Genomic DNA, 18,113 nt, shown 5'->3' on the forward strand with positions numbered 1-18,113 from the left:
CAGGCCCATTAGCCTGACTTCTATCCTGGGGAAGATCTTAGAAAAGTTTATTAAGGAGGCCATCCTTGAGGGACTGGCCCAGGCTAACATTCTAAGGGACAGCCAGCATGGGTTTGTTGCGGGTAGGTCTTGTTTGACCAATCTCATTTCCTTCTATGACCAGGTGACCTATCACCTGGACAAGGGAGAAGAGATTGATGTCATATATCTTGACTTCAAAAAAGCTTTTGATCTGGTATCCCATGATCACCTCTTGGCCAAACTGCCCAGTTGTGGCCTTGGCTCCACCACGATCCGCTGGCTGGGAAATTGGCTTCGTGGTCGGACCCAGAGGGTTGTGATTGATGGCAGTCAATCATCATGGTGCCCTGTAACCAGTGGGGTCCCTCAAGGCTCTGTCCTGGGACCCATCCTGTTCAACATCTTCATTAATGATGTGGACATTGGAGTTAGGAGTGGACTGGCCAAGTTCGCCGATGACACCAAACTTTGGGGCAAAGCATCCACGCCAGAAGATAGGCGGGTGATCCAGGCTGACCTGGACAAGCTCAGCAAATGGGCAGATGAGAACCTCATGGTGTTTAACACCGAAAAATGCAAGGTTCTCCACCTTGGGAGGAAAAACCTGCAGCACCCTTATAGGCTCGGCAGTGCTACGTTGGTTAGCACTACAGAAGAAAAAGACTTGGGGGTCATCATTGACCACAAGATGAACATGAGCCTGCAATGCGATGCTGCGGCTAGTAAAGCGACCAAAACGCGGGCTTGCATCCATAGATGCTTCTCGAGCAAATCCCGGGACGTCATTCTCCCCTTGTACTCGGCCTTGGTGAGGCCGCAGCTGGAGTACTGCATCCAGTTTTGGGCTCCACAATTCCAAAAGGATGTGGAGAAGCTTGAGAGAGTCCAGAGGAGAGCCACGTGCATGATCAGAGGTCAGGAAAACAGATCTTACGATGACAGGCTGACAGCCACGGGACTCTTTAGCCTGGAAAAGCGCAGGCTCAGGGGTGATCTGATGGCCACCTATAAGTTTATCAGGGGTGACCACCAGGATCTGGGGGAACATCTGTTCACCAGAGCGCCCCAAGGGATGGCGAGGTCAAACGGTCACGAACTCCTGCAAGACCGTTTTAGGCTGGACAGAAGGAAGAATTTCTTTACTGTCCGAGCCCCCAAGGTCTGGAACAGTCTGCCATTGGAGGTGGTTCAAGCACCTACACTGAACACCTTCAAGAGTAAATTGGATGCTTATCTTGCTGGGATCCTATGACCCCAGCTGACTTCCTGCCCTTTGGGCAGGGGGCTGGACTCGATGATCTCCCGATCTTCCAGCCCTAATGTCTATGAAATCTATGAAATCTATGATGATAGTGCCCTGTGTTTGTGTATATTGTCTGCTGTTGCTGAGTACCAACATTTGTGGCAGAATGCCACCTCTGTCTCTCCCTAAAAACTGCTATGTGACAATTTGGTTAATGTGGTCCCTGCAGAGGGCAGACATCCCATGGGCTCTTTAGGTAACCCCAAGTTATAACCTGAGCTGGATACATTCCTGAGGGAGGGGGGTAACCTGCTCCCTCTACATACGGGACTGGCATCACATACCTGGGTGAAGGGCTTGGGCTCCCTATTGTTCTGAGCAATACCAGTGTACCTGGCAACCAGTGATGTATTTCAAACTGGTTGGCTGGCAGCCAACAGGTCAGCTGGCTTCCACTGGACCAGGTAAATGAGGGCATAAGGTGCGCAGAAGGAGCAGTAGCCATGGTGAGAACTGAGAGAGAGAAGCTGGACCATCTGAAACTTGCTATTTCTTGAAACTCATGATCAAAGAACTGCCTGCCTCCAGAGGGAATCTCCACCTGCCTCTGGATGATGCTCGTGAGTAAGCCACCTGAGATCTAACTAGATATATAGCTTTCAGTAACTTAGATGTGTGATCAAAGGCTACCCAGCCATGCCAGTTTGCTTTATGGTATCTCTCTGATACTGGTCTACCCTGTACCCTATTTCAAACCTACACCTCGTAACCAATAAAGTTCTCCTTTGTACCTAGTGTGAGAGACTTATTGGGAGTGGGTCTAGATAATGCCTTGGGGTCCCTTTAGTTTGGTTAAGGGAGATCACTGTTTGTGCTTCAAACTAAGGGAAGCACCCCAAGTTCTTAAAGTGGGTTGAGTACCCTCAAGGGCTACTAGGGCCGTGTTTCCCAGGGGGCACAGAGCCAGGATCACTCCAGACCCTGGGTGGTGGCAGCATTACCCCTAGGCTAGCAGGTGTGCTCCAGGAAGGGGGTCAGCCAGACAGGAGGCACTCCCGGAGAGGCAGTTGGAGCCTGGAAGGTGGTCGGGCGCAGTGAGATGGGTGGCTCAGCGCCTGAGCACCCCCTACTGGCCTGCCACAACATTGTCTTATAAAAGCAATAGAAATGGGTCAGTACAGCCGAGATCTTGGAACATATCCCTGTTAGTTGCATTTTAAATGGGTTCCCTTTATGCGAATTTGAGTTATGCACCACTTTCCAGGAACACATGTACAGCATAAAGCAAGGGAAACCTGTACTCTTTTTTAACTTTCTTTTTCCCCTTAAATAAATTATCTATATTACTGGAATATAACCTCCAACTGAACATACATGATATTTGTCTGGCCAATACAAATTGGCTCCATACTTGTCAGCAATGGTCATTCAAGTCAAAACACACATTTGTGATGGTAAGTAAATGGGCAGGTTTGATAGCTCATATTCTTGTTCCCTCTATAACAAGTTTAGCAGATTCAGTTTTGCCTTAATCTGGTAAACTTGTACATCTTCCTTTCTGTACACTTCATGGAGTTTTAGCTGCACTGGGGTGCTAAAGGGCAGACAGCATGGCATTCAGCAGATGATGACCCTGTGTGGAACAATAGAGCAATTAATAGTGCAGTGTTGTCCAGAGCAGACCTACCCCTTTCTCTGGAGACCTATATAGGAATAGGGGTTTAGGGTCTGCAACATTTGACAGTTGTCTCCTTGTTTTATAAACCTTCCAGACTACTATCTACATCTCAGTTCAGTAACAGGTGCAGTAGGGTAAAGGATGGTACCACTTATGGACAGAGCTTTAAATCTGATGATGCTGTGGGATGAATTTTCTCTCTCCTGGGAGAGCAAGAGGGATACATATTTTCCAAGGAACACTCCTCTTTGGCAGAAATTTTTGGTACTTTTTTCTGAAAAAAAATAGGAGCAATTTAATCCCAATCACCCTTCACAACTGTATTTTCCTGAAGCATGCTACTAAGGTAATTTAAAGTGCTCCTGGACTGCATAAACTGATTAGTTTCCCATAACAGACTAAAAAAGCCACATAGTGATATTTGTGTTAATACAATAAGAGCCAAGCTGGATCTTCCTTCTCCACCCTCTCCCTGCTGTAATAGCCTTTTGTTCTTATTGTTTCCTGAAGTCTCACTTTGAAAAGCTTTCACATTCTTTCTTTTGGGCAAGTTTAATAACCCTTTCCCCTCATTTGATGGGTTGAAGCAGGGGAAACAGATCTGGGTTGGTTTCACTAACTACTCCTTTAATTTTGACTAAATCCAATGTTTCTGGCAGATACTAAACTTGAGCTTTGGATCAAAATGGTGCAGGTAAAAAGTTTAATGGCAAATTCAGTTACATAATGGAGTCTTTTCCCACAGACACCCAGCAAAAGAAGGAGACTCATACTTTCACCAAGAAACAAGCTGTATATACAACTGCAAAAAGGCCATATAAATTAACTATTTAAATGAGCCTTTGGTCTTTATACTCCAGTAGCACTGGGAAGAGCATGTTAAAAGCTGCCAAATCTTCTATTTAGCCAGGATGGAGACTAAGTTTTTATCCAGTCCCAGTTGTTCATACCTAGAGATCTACCTTATTTTCAATTTTGCGTTTTTCATGGAAACCACAAAAAAAAATGGTTTCTGCAAACGTCGTGAAAGCGGTGATCCCTGCAATTTTGGCACAGAGTTGCCAGGGGGGAGAGGGGGAATAAAAATAAAATACTGGCTCACCAGTGGGAGTTAGCAGTCCTCAGAGCTGCTGCAGCTAGCCTCACAGCACACCAGGGCAGAGGGGGGTGGGAAGGGACAAGGTAGGGAAACCATCACCATGAAGGGGAGCAGCAAAGATGGTAGCACATACCCTCCAGCTGCTGATTGGCTGAGGGCTGCCCACTGTGCGACCCCCATCCCTCTGCCAATCAGCAGCAAGGAGTGGGGCTACCTGATGGGCAGCCCTCTTGGCTAATCAGTGGTGAGGAGCTGGACTACCAGGCCCCTTGGCCAAATCATTCAGGGGAGAGCCTGCCAGGAAAAGACTGTAAAAATGGTGCTGCATGCCACGAGGGGGGGCACAATTTTTCTTTTGCCTCAGTGCTATTTAGGCAGATCCCTATTCATACCCCTATATGCTAGAATCAGCCCGATGGAGTTTCCCCTTGAAGTTGGTTTCTCACTCAGAGGGGTGACAGCTCCTGAGCAGTGCAAGGGAGGTAGGGAAGGGGCTGAAGGAGCACTTCTCCCCTCACCCTCTATTCTGTCCTCAGTCACTAGTGGAAGAAGGAAGGGTTGCTGAAGCACAGAAGCTCTTCTTCTGGCTTCCACGGCATCAGTCACAGCACCAGTCCCCCCACTTCTGCTCAATGCAGCAAAGACAGTGAAAGCAACTGTAGAAGGAGCAGGTAAAAAGGGGAATCAAAAAGAAGAAAAAGGAAGCAGCAGCAAAATGTGATTTAAGAGCACACAGACGTTTGTGGGGAGAAGCCTTATGCTATCCTAAGTAGGGAAAACCTGCAGTCCTGTATCCCCAGGGAATAAGCAGGAGCCAGATGGTGCAGAGGAAAAGCCTTGCTATTATTTCCTTTAATATGCCACCCTGTCTCCCAAAAGAACAACTACATACGTGGGCAGCTGACAGCAGAAGATGCTTTATGTGGAATGGATCCAGGGGAAGATCTTAGAAAAGTTTATTAAAGAGGCCATCCTTAATGGACTGGCCAACACCAACATCCTAAGGGATAGCCAGCACGGGTTTGTTGCAGGTAGGTCTTGCTTGACCAATCTCATTTCCTTCTACAACCAGGTGACCTATCACCTGGACAAGGGAAAAGAGATTGATGTCATATATCTTGACTTCAAAAAAGGCTTTGATCTGGTATCCCATGATCACCTCTTGGCGAAACTGGCCAATTGTGGCCTTGGGTCCACCGCGATCCGCTGGCTGGGAAATTAGCTCCATGGTCGGACCCAGAGAGTAGTAATTGATGGAAGTCAATCATCATGGTGCCCTGTGACCAGTGGGGTCCCCCAACGCTCTGTCCTTGGACCCATATTGTTCAACATCTTCATTAATGATGTGGACATTGGAGTCAGAAGCACACTGGTCAAGTTTGCTGATGACACCAAACTTTGGGGCAAAGCATCCATGCCAGGTGAAAGGTGGGTGATCCAGGCTGACCTGTACAGGCTCAGTAAATGGGCGGACGAGAACCTGATGGTGTTTAACACTGAAAAATGCAAGGTTCTTCACCTTGGGAGGAAAAAGCTGCAGCATCCTTATAGGCTTGGCAGTACTACGCTGGCTAGCACTACGGAAAAGAGACTTGGGGGTCATCATTGACCACAAGATCAACCTTGTTTGTTACCATGAATCTAAACACAGATGCGGCCTCTATGGGATCAGAAATCCTCAGTATTATCCCACTTGGATCCCAGGTGTAGTGAGAAGCCATATCCATCTCACATGCTTCTCTTGTATCCCTATGTTTGGAGCAGCTCATCCTTTAATATTACTTTTGTAAGCAAAAGTGCCTCTGCTGTGCTCTTCAGAGATATCTTCAAGTCAAAACTGGCTGACAAGAAAACCTCATGTATGTATCCCTGGCATTGAGCAGGGGTCAACAGCATTTATCAACCCAATCCTGCTACATCTCATTTCACCACCCCTGCCCTGTATGGGAAGTTGTGTGTTAAAATTTCACTAAACTTGATTGTCTCTGCAAATCCTTGCCTCTTCATGCTCAGCTTTTCCTTTGACTTTGCAAATTCAAAGTAGGCTTGTCCCTTGTTGTGTGAGAACCTGCTGACAGATCATTTCCATTTTCTCATTACATCACTGCTGCTACCTGCATATGCAGTCAGTGCTTCGCTTCATCAAATCTCTGGTATGACGACATCTCTGTGCATAAACAGTGTGGAATGAGTCAAAAACAGAGAATCAAATGAGCACTGCGGTGATGCAGCTTAGAGTGAGAGACATACAGCCTTAATCACAAATACAACCGCATGAGTGCATGAGCAGATGTGCTGCCTGAAGCACTCCAGTGAGTGTGCAGATATTCAAAGCCAAAGAAACACTTCAGAAAATGACCCTTAAAAAAAAATGTAGGTACACCCTCAAGCAGGGAGCAACAGTGAGTGGCTCAGTCCTCTGGTATCTCTAAGCGCTTTGCTTCCTTCCAGTGCTCTTCCTGGCAGTGAGGAGAGAGGGATGGGAAAGATGGCAGCAGACAGCCTACAAGTATTCGCCTGTGTTTTTCACTGACCATGGGAACCTCCAGATGCTGACAAGCTTGCAGGGATTCCTGCTCTGCTTTTGCAGCCATTTTGAAATGCTCCAGGGTGGGACTGGCAGCAGCATGTCTACACAGAACTGAAGTGCACCAAATGTAAAGTGCTCCAGATCAGAGTAGGACTGGAGCACCTGAAATTCACATCTGTCCATGTCCTCAGGCACAGTGCCTACTGATGCTTTTTACACTGACAACACAGTGGCTAGAGACAGGTTTTCATCTGAGCTAAAGATATGCTGGCTCAATCCCCTTTTAAAACAAATTTCAGGACATTAAGGGATCCTTGATGCCCTAAGATTAAAGACCTATGGAGACAAAATTCATGCCCCTTCCAGGAAAGGACACTGTCTTTGGTAGAACATTAACAAAGGCAGGACCAGGGTAGGATATAGATTCAGGGAAGCTCTGGATAGGAGGGCCAAGGGAAGAACTACTTACTCTGCAGAACAGCAATAGGGCAGAGCCCTGCTATGGACAATAAGGACTCTGCTGGAGCCACAGGTGCAAGTTGCCAGGGAGACCAACAGGGCAAGGGCTAGCCACTCACCTGACTGGAGAGGGGCAGGGCTGGAATAAGATATAAGCCAGGGCATGAGCCCAGTACTCAGTCTGGCCTGGGAGGCTGAAAGGGGAAGGAGCACTGCTACAAGACAGGTGGTGAGGGGAGCCTGGCTGCGGGCAAGCTGGAAGGCCTGGGTGAAGTTGAAGCCTTGGCAGATGAGAGAGTAGGACGACAAGCAAGAAGAAGCATGGTAGTCAGCTGGTAGGTTGAGAGTTTATGCTGTAGCTGGAGAGCATATGCTTTTCATTGGAGTTAAATCTGGAGGAGCTAGCAAGAGAAGGATGTCCCAATTCAGGGTGCTCAGGGATCTGCGGGGGGGGGGGGGTGGAGAACCCCAGGGGGCACACCTGGGTGGAAGCAAAAGCCTACTTTCTAATTGAGCCAAAACAACCAGTTGAGGTGTGGGAAGCTGAGGCTGATTCACTTTACAGACTAAGAATTCAGGGGCCAGGGGCTCTTCAGGTACAGAATCCAGATAACAGCCAGATATAGGACTGGAATCATTGGTCTGCTAGATAGACCAACCAACTGATTAACAGATTGAGATAGAGACTATGGGCCAAGAACGCATAGGATATTAATCAGCAACACCTGCAAGGCACGGGCGTGGTTTGAGGGGAGGTTGTAGTCATGAAACAGACCCCAAGGGTCCCATGTTGCCAGTACACTAATTGGCAGCGAGACAGTGACTATCCAGGAGACAGGGCAGCCTCCTGTTCTCCAGTGAAAAAAATACCAAGTCATGGCAGGCAAGAGCAGACAAAGGAGCAACCAGGAGTCCCAAGGGGAGCAGGCACTAGACAGGAGACACCACTGTGAATCCTGGAGTCTAACACCTAACATGTTTGTAACAGACCTACAGACAAAGCTTTAGATCACCCAGTATTCTCTTTGACTTTCTCTCTAGCCCCATGTGGCAGGGCACTGTTGGTGCCTGCCACTTTAAGACCTGAGCCAAACAGCCAGCAGGTGCTTGATTGCAGCAGCCAGCCATTTTAGATCCCTGGCTGCCTATATAAACAGATGGCTTGCCTGTAAGACTTCATGGAACAATCTGGAGGTAAGGGAGGAGCTGTAGGGGATGGCTAGGAGGCTCCTGTTCCTGAGCATAACCTAAAACTGCACCCTGCTGTGAGCGGGTGGCCAGGTGGAGCTCCCAGGAAATGCCAGGCCAGTTACCACCCTGTGAAAGGTGGGTCAGGGCACCTTATCCCAGCTCCCACAACCAGGTGGGTCACACGCTAGTAGAGTCCAGAGGGCAGACCTCAGAGAGAGAGTGGGGCTAGAGGCTCAGAGGCCTCATGTAGAGTACCCTAGACTGGTCAATGCTAGGGCCAGGACCAGACTGGTCAAAAGGGCCAGGGGCCCACTGTGAGGGGCACCCAGAGCTGAGGGCCTGGGGTCCCGACAGGCCTTCGAGGTAAGGCCAGGGCCTGTGTGGCCAAAGGTCCTGCGGGGACCATGCCCAAGAGGGAAAATAGTTTCAGGGAGCTAGGCAGCCTGAATGAGGTACGGGGTATGCCGCCTGAATGGAGGGATCTTAGAGGGGTCCTGATTGGTGGATTCTGGGGCCTCACTGTGGGGCCACTGAGTAACATCTGTGGATGCCATCTGCGAGGCATGGGCTGCAGTGTAGGGGAGGTATGGAGGTGCAGATAGCGCCCCCTGGCATCGCGGCACAAATGGGCAGCCTCCTACCTTACTTAACATCTTAATTAAATTAAGAACAAGGCATGGCAGGTGAGTCAGGTGAGTGGCGTGCCCAAAGGCAAGTGGGGAACCTAGCACTGGTGGGTAGGCGGGGAGCCCCACTTTGCCATACCCCACAAAGAAAAGATACCATTGTTAGCAAGCTCTGGATGACAAGTCTGCAGGATAATACTGTATTTTCTCACATACCTCCAAGTAAGATGTGCATCTTGTTTTGGGAAGACAATGAAGACAAAAAGATTTTTCCTGAGTCCTGCCACAGCATAGGTTCACCATGGCTGAATGTTCCCAGCTGTATGTAGGAGAAGTAGTAGCAACAGCTGTCACACAATTAAAGCTTTAGTTTTGGAGCTTTAGTTTTTGGGTGAGCTATGCTGAGAATTGGACTCTGCCTCTTTTGCATGCACCCGGGAAGAAAGCACAATCGAAAGCACAATCTCCATCAGCCATTGTAGGGCCCCCATGCCTCAATTCCAGTGCAGAAATCAACTCTGTCACTTAAAATGCATATCCCAATTTTGGATGGCTGATTTTGGGATGCAAGGTGTGTATGGTATGCATATAAATACTCTACTTCTGGTGTATCTGTACAGAACTCTTACTATCAAAAACTCAACAACGTTTTCCACAGTCTATTTCCAAAAAGACCCAAACTGCCACAAACTTAGAAGTGATCCATTACAACACAATCTAGCATCACAGACATTTCTCCAATAATATTATTTCTCCAATAATATTTTATCATGAAACATTTAATGAGGTCTAGATGCATATGTGCAGCATCTGGTAATGAATCTTCATTCCTACCTATTGGTCCCGATTTTGATCACAGAATGCCTGGATAAGTCTATTTAGACTTTTTTTAAAAAAAAGATAAATATATTAGCAATTATGCAGCCTTGGTTAAGTTCACAGGAGACAGCATTTAATGACAATCAGTAATTAAAAAGAGCTGCACTTTTCTGGCATGCAGGACAGCAAGTACTACTTATAGAATACAGTGATGTACAGACAAACCAGAAATGGCTTTGGGTAATTCAGAGCCCACACACAATTTACAGGGCTGCCAGTCAGAAATAAATCTTAAACTGCGCAAGTTATTTCTGATCTAACTGAGAAACAAGCATAGAAAACCATAATGGCTTTTCTATTAATTAGATGCTTTCTGTTGTATGGCCGCCACAAAAACTGTTTAGCTCCTAGAACCTTAAAAACAAAAATAATGGGGTTGATAGCTGAATGCTCGCCTTTAATCATCTCCTTAATTAGCATCTCTTCCACCCCTTCATGACCTATCTATAAGTGGATCCTTAGCCCAAAATTTCCAGGCCCAATTCTAGAACCCTGTGAGCCGAGTAGTGGCTGAGAGTTAAGAACCATCACATCATCAGATTTGGTATGCAAAATTCAGGAAAAATAAAAGACAACCCAACAATGAGACCACATAGAAATCAGAAGAAATGTATTTGATATAAATAGATAAGATCATCTGGGATGGATAAATCATCCATCAGGGAGGTTGGAATCCTAGATGCTGGCCAAAAACCTATGTGAGCTTGTAAATCACTTCCCTGGATGACCCCACTCTTTCTACAGTGATGCAGAATTCAATCATCCAGCAGGTGACTTATTTGCAATAATAATCTGCTGCCCAGCCATGGTTCTAACAGAAGCACCTATAAATGCTCATAGCAAGAGTTGCTTTCTGTGCTTGGTAACCCCCTTAGTGCCAGGCAGAAGTGGAGACTTTTTGAATGAGCACAGAATTTATTTAGCACTGAAGTTGGCATTCTAAGCTAAGCTGACTGGTATACAAAGACTGGGTGCATGGGGTCATATACCCTGAACTCTTTTGGACTCTTGATACTAACTGCTTGGAAAGGCCAACCCTAGAATCCATACAATGTTAGAATCCTTGGGCTCGAGTGAGAAATGTCACAATTTGGCAAATATAACTGGAACCAACCCATAACGTGTCACATGGGGAAACCCTGTAGGATGTCCCTCAGAGCTGCAAAGAATTCTACATTTCACACCACAGTGCCTGCAAACAGACAGATGTTGCAACAGTTGATTAAAGTAATTTGCTTGAGGAACTGGAGGGACCACACCTGATTTTGATCTTTGTATTAAGTTGAGCTCAGTGCTTTTCAAGGACTTTGGTGAGTAGCTCATTCAGACGGCTCACCATAGGTCTGGGATCATCATTCAGTCCCGCTGCTATCATGGCATTCTCATAAATCTGAAGAAGACAAGAAAACTTGATTAGCAGCAGGAGCAACCTGGGTATGACACGGAAAAAATGTTGCTCCTGCACCGAGGACATGTGCACACTGGGTCTGAAGGAGATGGAAATAGAACATACCTCCAAGAATCATAAGTTAGGGTGAGGTACAGACTACAGGGTCTCTCCAGCACTCCATGGCATGGTGAAAATCAGCTCCTAACAAGAGCCCTTTAGCGTCCTTACTGGTTTCACGCAGATTTATATATCCTCTTCCCATTTGTGGGAAGAATTACCTTAAACTTCAGAATCTTGCAGTGAGCAAAACTGAATTCTCTGCTTTGCCCCTTCATTTTTCTCCCCCAGCTGCTTAAAATTCACAGTGTGAATAGGAAGACCTTCAGGTCTGTATCAAAAACACACATAACTGCAATAGGATAAGAGTACCTGAAAGGTACCACCACACTAGGAAAAAAAGGACCTTGGCCACCTCTGACCAAATATGACTAGAAAGGTGAACAATGCAAGTGTGATCCTGGCTCATTACAGCCCTCAGATATGACATCCCGTCTTAGGGAGCATGATCATGTCTCTAGAGCAGACCCATCTCTCACCTGATCCATCAGCAGCTGGGCCAGATCAGGCTCACTGTCTCTCAGCTGATTGAGTTTCTTGATCAAAGCATGTCTGCAACAGAGGAAGAGATCAGCACTGAGTCTGGACACCTCTTGGATATATGAGAAAACCAAATATCCCAGAAAGAATAACCAGCCATGGCAGGGCAGAGAAATGCCTAATGATCAAAAAAAATTCCCCTTCTCTTCCCTCTTCTCCTATGGGCCTCCCCCCTCCCTCCATACAGCCCAATGTGGATTATACAGATAGTTACTGCTAGAGAGACCCCCCGAGGTAAGGGACATTGTGCTATGTCAGCCCAAATAAGGCAATTTGAGACTCCAGCTGGTTCAAGATCATTGTACTATTCAGTATGTTCCCTCCCACCTCAGTAAAGCTGCAAAGCTGGAGTTTTTGGCACCAGCCCTGGCCCACCTCACCCTGTATTTATCTCTAACGTGGGCTGCAAGATCTGGGCACGCTCCTCATTTGTCTTGGCTAGCTGCTGCATACGCAAAAAGTGACGAGCAGCCCCCATCTCAAGCACGGTGATCATAGCTGGGTGGGTGTCTAGGCGTGGAGTCACCTGTCAGAGAAAGAGCAAACAGTAACAAGATTTAAATGAACACGGCCAAGACAGTGGGGAGAACAAAGAGCTCAGAGACTGTATAATTAGCTACATAAGACAGCACTCACATTGCAGGAACCCTCAAACATGGGTGTGAAAACTTTGTTCTGAACAGTCCCATTTTGAGTGAACTGAGTTCTGAGAATATGGTTGGGAATTTGGACAAATTGGGGTTTAATTCTGCCTCTGCCATAATTTACCTGCCTTTGCTCATGGGCACTAGATAAAACCCAAAGTATTATGTGCTGCAGTGATTCCCCTGCTGCTCCAAGGCTGGCACTTAACTGCTCTGTCCCCTTATACAGATGGGATGCTATGCCTCCTGTCAAGAAGTGCTCCTAGGTCCATACAGTGCTGAGAAGATAAAGGCACTGTATTAGTTCACTGTACTATTTACAGATGGGAGTTCAGCAGGCTGTTCTAACAACAAACCTACTGATCCACTAATTGCTCCCTAATACCCCAAAGTGAGCCCAAATAATCTGAATCAACACACACCACACCAAGTCAAGACAGCAATGCCCAAAACAGATGCACAAGGAAAAGCAGAGCTGAATCTATGCAGAGGTATTGCTGAAAGGGTTACCTAGATCTTGCACTGGTCTGGCCAAGAACAGAACCACCTGTATCATGTCATGTCCACGCTACAGCTTGCTCTAGCAGAAGAGAAATGGGGTGGAATTTTATCATTTCTGCTTCATAGCATCTACGAGCCCTGGTGGTGCTGGGTATTCCACACAATGTACTAAGGAACAGTCTCCTGCACTGAAATGCCTACTAGACAAACAAAAAATCTATTTCACAGATCTGGAACTGGGGCACTTGGAGTCAATGACTTATCAAAAGCAATAAAAGAAATCTATGGGAGGCCAGGAATTGAGCACACATCTTTCAAGTCCTAGCTGTACCTTAACGCTTTAATCAGAGAATCATCCTCTCATGTTTTTAGACAACAATCTGCCTGTTGTATGCTCACCTTAACACTGGTGATGCGAGAGCCCAATGCATTTCTCATCCAAGCCATGAGATCCTCAGCTTCCTTTTCTGTTAGGTGTTCTGCAGCTGGTAACAGGAGAAGGGCAGATTACAGCACAAAATGCCTGCTACCACAAAGCAGCAAAGAACATACATTTTATTCCTGAACAGCAGTGGTGTTCAGTTGATATCCATCTACTAGCTCTTTTACCAAAGCAGGGATGCAACATTTAGAAGTATGGCATCAGATCTACTACCCTCAACTTGCCTCATGCAATGATATACAACCAATAGCTTGTGGGTTGGATCTGGTCCACAGTGACTGGATCCAGCCCATGGCATGATAGATCAGCAGCCCTCCCTTTCTCCTGCCCTCCCTCCTAATAGGTTCTGCTTACTGGAGGTAGCCTCCTCCTCCCCTCCTCCTGAATTTGGCAGTTACCTCTCTCCCCCAACCCTCTTTGCTCATTTCTCCTACTGGATGGAAGTGGTGGTCCACTGCTCTAAAAGGTTCAGCTCCACTGGCCTCACATGACAGGTCTCACCTAAAGGATGGCCTCCAGCTCTTCGCCCATGGGCTTATCCTGCATTCTTTGGTCATCTTATGATCTTCTCCCCCTGTACATTCACCAGCCATACCGCAGTGTAACAGAGTATCTAGGGAGGTTGCCTCTGTCTTAAACAGAAGTCCAGTGATACTGTCCCCATGCCAGTCTCAGTCTCTGGTACTTCCTCTTCCTGACTCCAATCATGGCCTACAGCCCCTGCCCCACCCCACCACCAACAGCTACACCAATGCCTCTCGAGTCTTAGTTTCTTCTTACTGAGCCACTTGACCCTCCTAGCTTCAGCCCCCCTGTCCTGGCTTTGATGCTGTGGCCCTAGCCTCTTCAGGCTCCTGGCCCTTGCAGGGTTAAAGATCAAAGCGTCCAGGTCACTGGCTACAAGGGGTGATTTGGAGGCCACGCTGAGGGTGCCCTGAATGCCTCCAGTTGTTATAAACAAACCCCTAACAAAGTCAACTCCACTGGATAAACAAAAAAGGTTTTGTCCTCCTTTTTGTCTAAAGGAAAATGGTTTTTGTCCTGAACAAAAACCTTAACTTGGCAAGTGTGCCCAGACTGCAGGTAGAGGCTTCTCTGCCCCTTCTAGAGACTCCTTTCCTTGTAAAGCTTAGTTCCCTGTATCTTAGAAGAGAAGTCCTTTCTCCCCAAGTCAGGGCCAGAGTGACCCACCCTGCCTTGGAGGCAAGCTGATATATAGTGGTCAGTCCTGGCACAGGCGTTTCCCACTAACCCATCTAAAACTAGGGCTGTGCAGAGCAGGTAATATTCGATTCGGCAGCCATGTCAAATATTAAACTGCGTCCCACTTTGATTTGCCGTCTGCTTCGAGTCAAAGCTCAGTCGAATATTTGAGCTGCTTCGACTCCCCCATCGGGCTGCGGGTTGCCCAGTAGGCCAAGGGGTTGCAGTCCAGGGGCACCACAGCCTCGGCAAGATAGGCAGACACCACGGTGCGAGGGCTGTCTGCCTGATCCTGGGGTCTGGTGGGTCTGGACCCCCTAATGTTTGCCATGGCCTTAGCCCATATTGGCAGTGCCTGTGGTGGAGGGGAAGACTGGCTTGTGGATGGCAGGCTGGGCTCAGGCAGTGGATCCTCCTGTTCCACTTCCCCCGCCTCTACCGTTCTGCTTCCGTCACTTTCTTAATAAGTACCTCCCTCCAGTGACTGTGTCTCATATGGTGCCCTTCACCCTTGGATCACAGATGGTGGCCAGCATATGCACTGTGTTGGACCCCAAGCGTTTAAGCCTTTTCCTAAGGCCCTCCTTCAGCCGCCTCACTAGTGCCTGCACATCTGAAAGTGGCCTGCCACAGCCAGGAACATTGGCCCCCAGGAAGCTCTCCATTTGGCTGCAGAGCTCCTTCACTATGGGGACCACCTGGCTGAGGAAGGCACCAGCAGCACTGAGGGTCTCAGTGGCCTCAAGGAAGGGCTTGAGGACCAGCAAGATCTGGGGGATGGCATCCCACTCAGCTGTGGTCAGGGGGCCGCTGATCCCAATCTCCCCAAACAAGGCCAACTCACGGATGGCCTTCTGTTGCTCCACCAGCCTCTCGAGCATCAGGTATGTGGAGTCCCACCGAGTCCCCACATCCTGCATGATTCTGTGCTGCGGGACATTTATGTCCTTGATGCTCCGGTGGAAGTAGCCTGCCACCTTCCTGCATCTGGAAACGAGCCTGCTGGTGTTGCTGGCGCCATCACCGGCAGCCCTGTCCCCCTTCAAGGCATCCCTCAGAATCAGATGTAAATTGTGTGCCACACAGTGAATACCAGCAAAATTGGCATCATGGACTGCCTTAACCATATTGGCCCCATTGTCGGTGACCATGAAGCTGCAGATGAGCTCAGCCTGCCCAATGCCCAGCCATCCCTGCACCATGCAGTTCATGGACCCCCTTATCTCTGCTGCTTTGTTGGACTCATCCATCACCTTGGCGTGAAGGAGAGCCCACCGATGGCCTGACTGGCCACACCAGTGCCCTGTGAGGGAAAGGTATGCATGATCTCCACCCCGGCTGCTCCAGATGTCCGAGGTGAAGTGTACAGTCACCTGCAGACCTGCCTTGTGCAGCTCCTCCCTCAAGTGCTCCCTGAATGCTTTGTATAGGGAGGCACCACCGTCCTGCTGAAGGTGGTGCATGTGGGCACCTGGTAGGATGGAGCCAGCAGTGCCAGGAGCCACCTGAACCCTAGCTGCTCAACAAAGGTGAAGGGCTGGCCATCCAGAGCAAGCATCTCCCCAATGGTCTGGGTGACCTTGCTTGCATTTGTAACTGGTCTCTTTTGCCCCCCACGTTCCAGGGTGCCCTGCCTCTGCTGTGGGGGGTCGGGGGCTGTGGAGCAAGCGGGGGCCATTCCTATGGCAAAGCGGTGGTACCTGCGGAGATGATTCAGCATCCCCGAGGTGGTCATGCGCTTTGTTCCCTTGCCCCGGCTGATTTTGGCTCAGCAGTGCACGCAGATAGCAAACGCAGGATCATCTGCCAGCTCATAACGATCCCAGACAATGCTAGTACTAGGCCTTTCCCTCTGGCGTGTGGGTGCATCTGTGGATGCTGCTGAACTCTCCTCCTCTTCAGCAGTCAGAGGCACAGCAAGAGAAAGAGCGGATTCAGCTGAGCTGCTTGCCTTCACCTGTACAGAGGCACCTTCTGAAGTGCCTTCTGGGAAAGATCATGTGGCTTGAAAGGAAAAAACCTGAGGGCTGTTGAGCTCAAACTCAGCTGACTCCCCCTCCTTCCCCAGAACTTCCCTTGCCAGGGCACTGAGATCCAGATCTAGTGCCAGCTCTTCTTCTGGCGCGGAAGGCTCCAGTGACACAGGGATGGAGCGCACTTCTGTGCTGGTTGCAGTTATGGTGGGAGAGGTGGCTGCTGTGTCTGGACATGAGAGTCTCAGGCACAGGCAGTGCCTCTGGTGGCACTGATGCTCCCCCCTCTTTACTGCTTGTAGCAGCCTCATCCCTTGTAGCGGGAGGAAAGAGGCTGCGTCTGAGTTTGGTGGGGGAAGAAACTGCAGCTCTCCTGCTTGCAACCCCCCTTGCTCCCCTTTGTGCAGGCTGGCCAGTGTGGTCACCTGCCTTTCCACCCCGCTTCATAATGTGTTCCTTCGTATGTAAACTGGAACCTCTAAGTGTGCTGTGCACCACGGATTAGATTTTTGGATGTTATGTGAATGTGTTTGTGTGTAGATAATATATTGAGAAGCGCTGGTGTGATGGAAAGAGGGAGAGAGAGTGTGTGTGTGTGTGTAAGTAAAACTAAATTCCTATATATAGAATAGATCCTAGGCTACTACTAACCCTATCCAATATAAGCGTAAGCTAATATGAAAAGTAGTTATAAAATAAAAGCACCAAGTTCTCAGAAATCCCCGTTGCTAGCGTTGCAAGGAGGGAATCTGTTGAAGATCAGGGCTTCCACCCATCGTGGTCTGATGCAGAGGCGCTGGAGAACACCAGCAGCTCAGAAACTGACCCCAAGGCAGCAAGCAGGGAGCTGAAAAACTGCTGCCTTTTATGCATTTTCTCTGGCCCTCCCCCAGAGCACTGGGATTGGAAGAGACCTCAGAGAATGCTGACAGGTCACTGGCCAGCCACACGTCAGTCATGAAAGCACTCCTTCCCCCTCTCCCCCTCCCTCCACTTACTTTCATTCCCACCCCCCCCCCGGAATCCAGTATAAGCAAGTCGAATATTCAACCCGCGCTGTTAATATTCCACTCACGCTGTTAATATTTGACTTCCGGTATTCAGTTCGACAGCTATTTGACCAGCTGCTATTCGACTCGACTTTCACTTTCCAAGGTCAAATATTTGTCAAATCAAATATTAAGTCGAAGCTTTGCACAGCCCTATCTAAAACCTCTGCAAGGGGTGAGTCCACAGTTCTGGGTCAGCTGCTTCTCCTTAAGCAGTCTCTATACCTGTTTACAGCCTTCACTTCACTCTTAGCTTAGAGTACAGCTTCTGTGAAGCCCATTGCTAGGCAATTGGATACTTATAGGAACTGCCACAGGTACCAGTCTTCTTGCTCTTGCAGCCTCTGAACCAGAAACCATTCCCCTGTTAGTCTCAGGGAGCTAAGAGTCTTATCCCTCCTTGAAGTCAGGTTCCTGCCTTCTGAATCCCTGCCCCTCCAGGCCACCAAAGTCCTTTTCTTGAAAGGGGCCTTGCAGGTTTTTCTCGTCTTTCAGCCCTTTCCCAGTAACAGGGCTGAGGTTCCCCGT

At 48.4% G+C, this 18,113-nt stretch overlaps 1 protein-coding gene across 1 annotated transcript in view; it reads right to left on the reverse strand.

Moving 5' to 3' along the window:
- Positions 1-9,963: 9,963 nt before the first annotated feature.
- TRAP1 (TNF receptor associated protein 1) overlaps positions 9,964-18,113 on the reverse strand; it is a 51,823-nt gene continuing 43,673 nt past the window's right edge. Inside the window, exons 15-18 of the mRNA XM_090024565.1 lie at positions 13,318-13,403; positions 12,154-12,299; positions 11,713-11,785; positions 9,964-11,116 (exon numbers count right to left, since the gene is read on the reverse strand). Of these exons, the coding sequence (XP_089880691.1) occupies positions 11,015-11,116; positions 11,713-11,785; positions 12,154-12,299; positions 13,318-13,403 (407 nt within the window). The 3' untranslated portion in view covers positions 9,964-11,014. The remainder of the gene's footprint in view (positions 11,117-11,712; positions 11,786-12,153; positions 12,300-13,317; positions 13,404-18,113) is intronic.

Source organism: Crocodylus siamensis, chromosome 12 (assembly GCF_052110815.1).
Source record: "Crocodylus siamensis isolate JL-2025a chromosome 12, ASM5211081v1, whole genome shotgun sequence".
In the NCBI taxonomy this organism is placed as follows: Eukaryota; Metazoa; Chordata; order Crocodylia; family Crocodylidae; genus Crocodylus; species Crocodylus siamensis.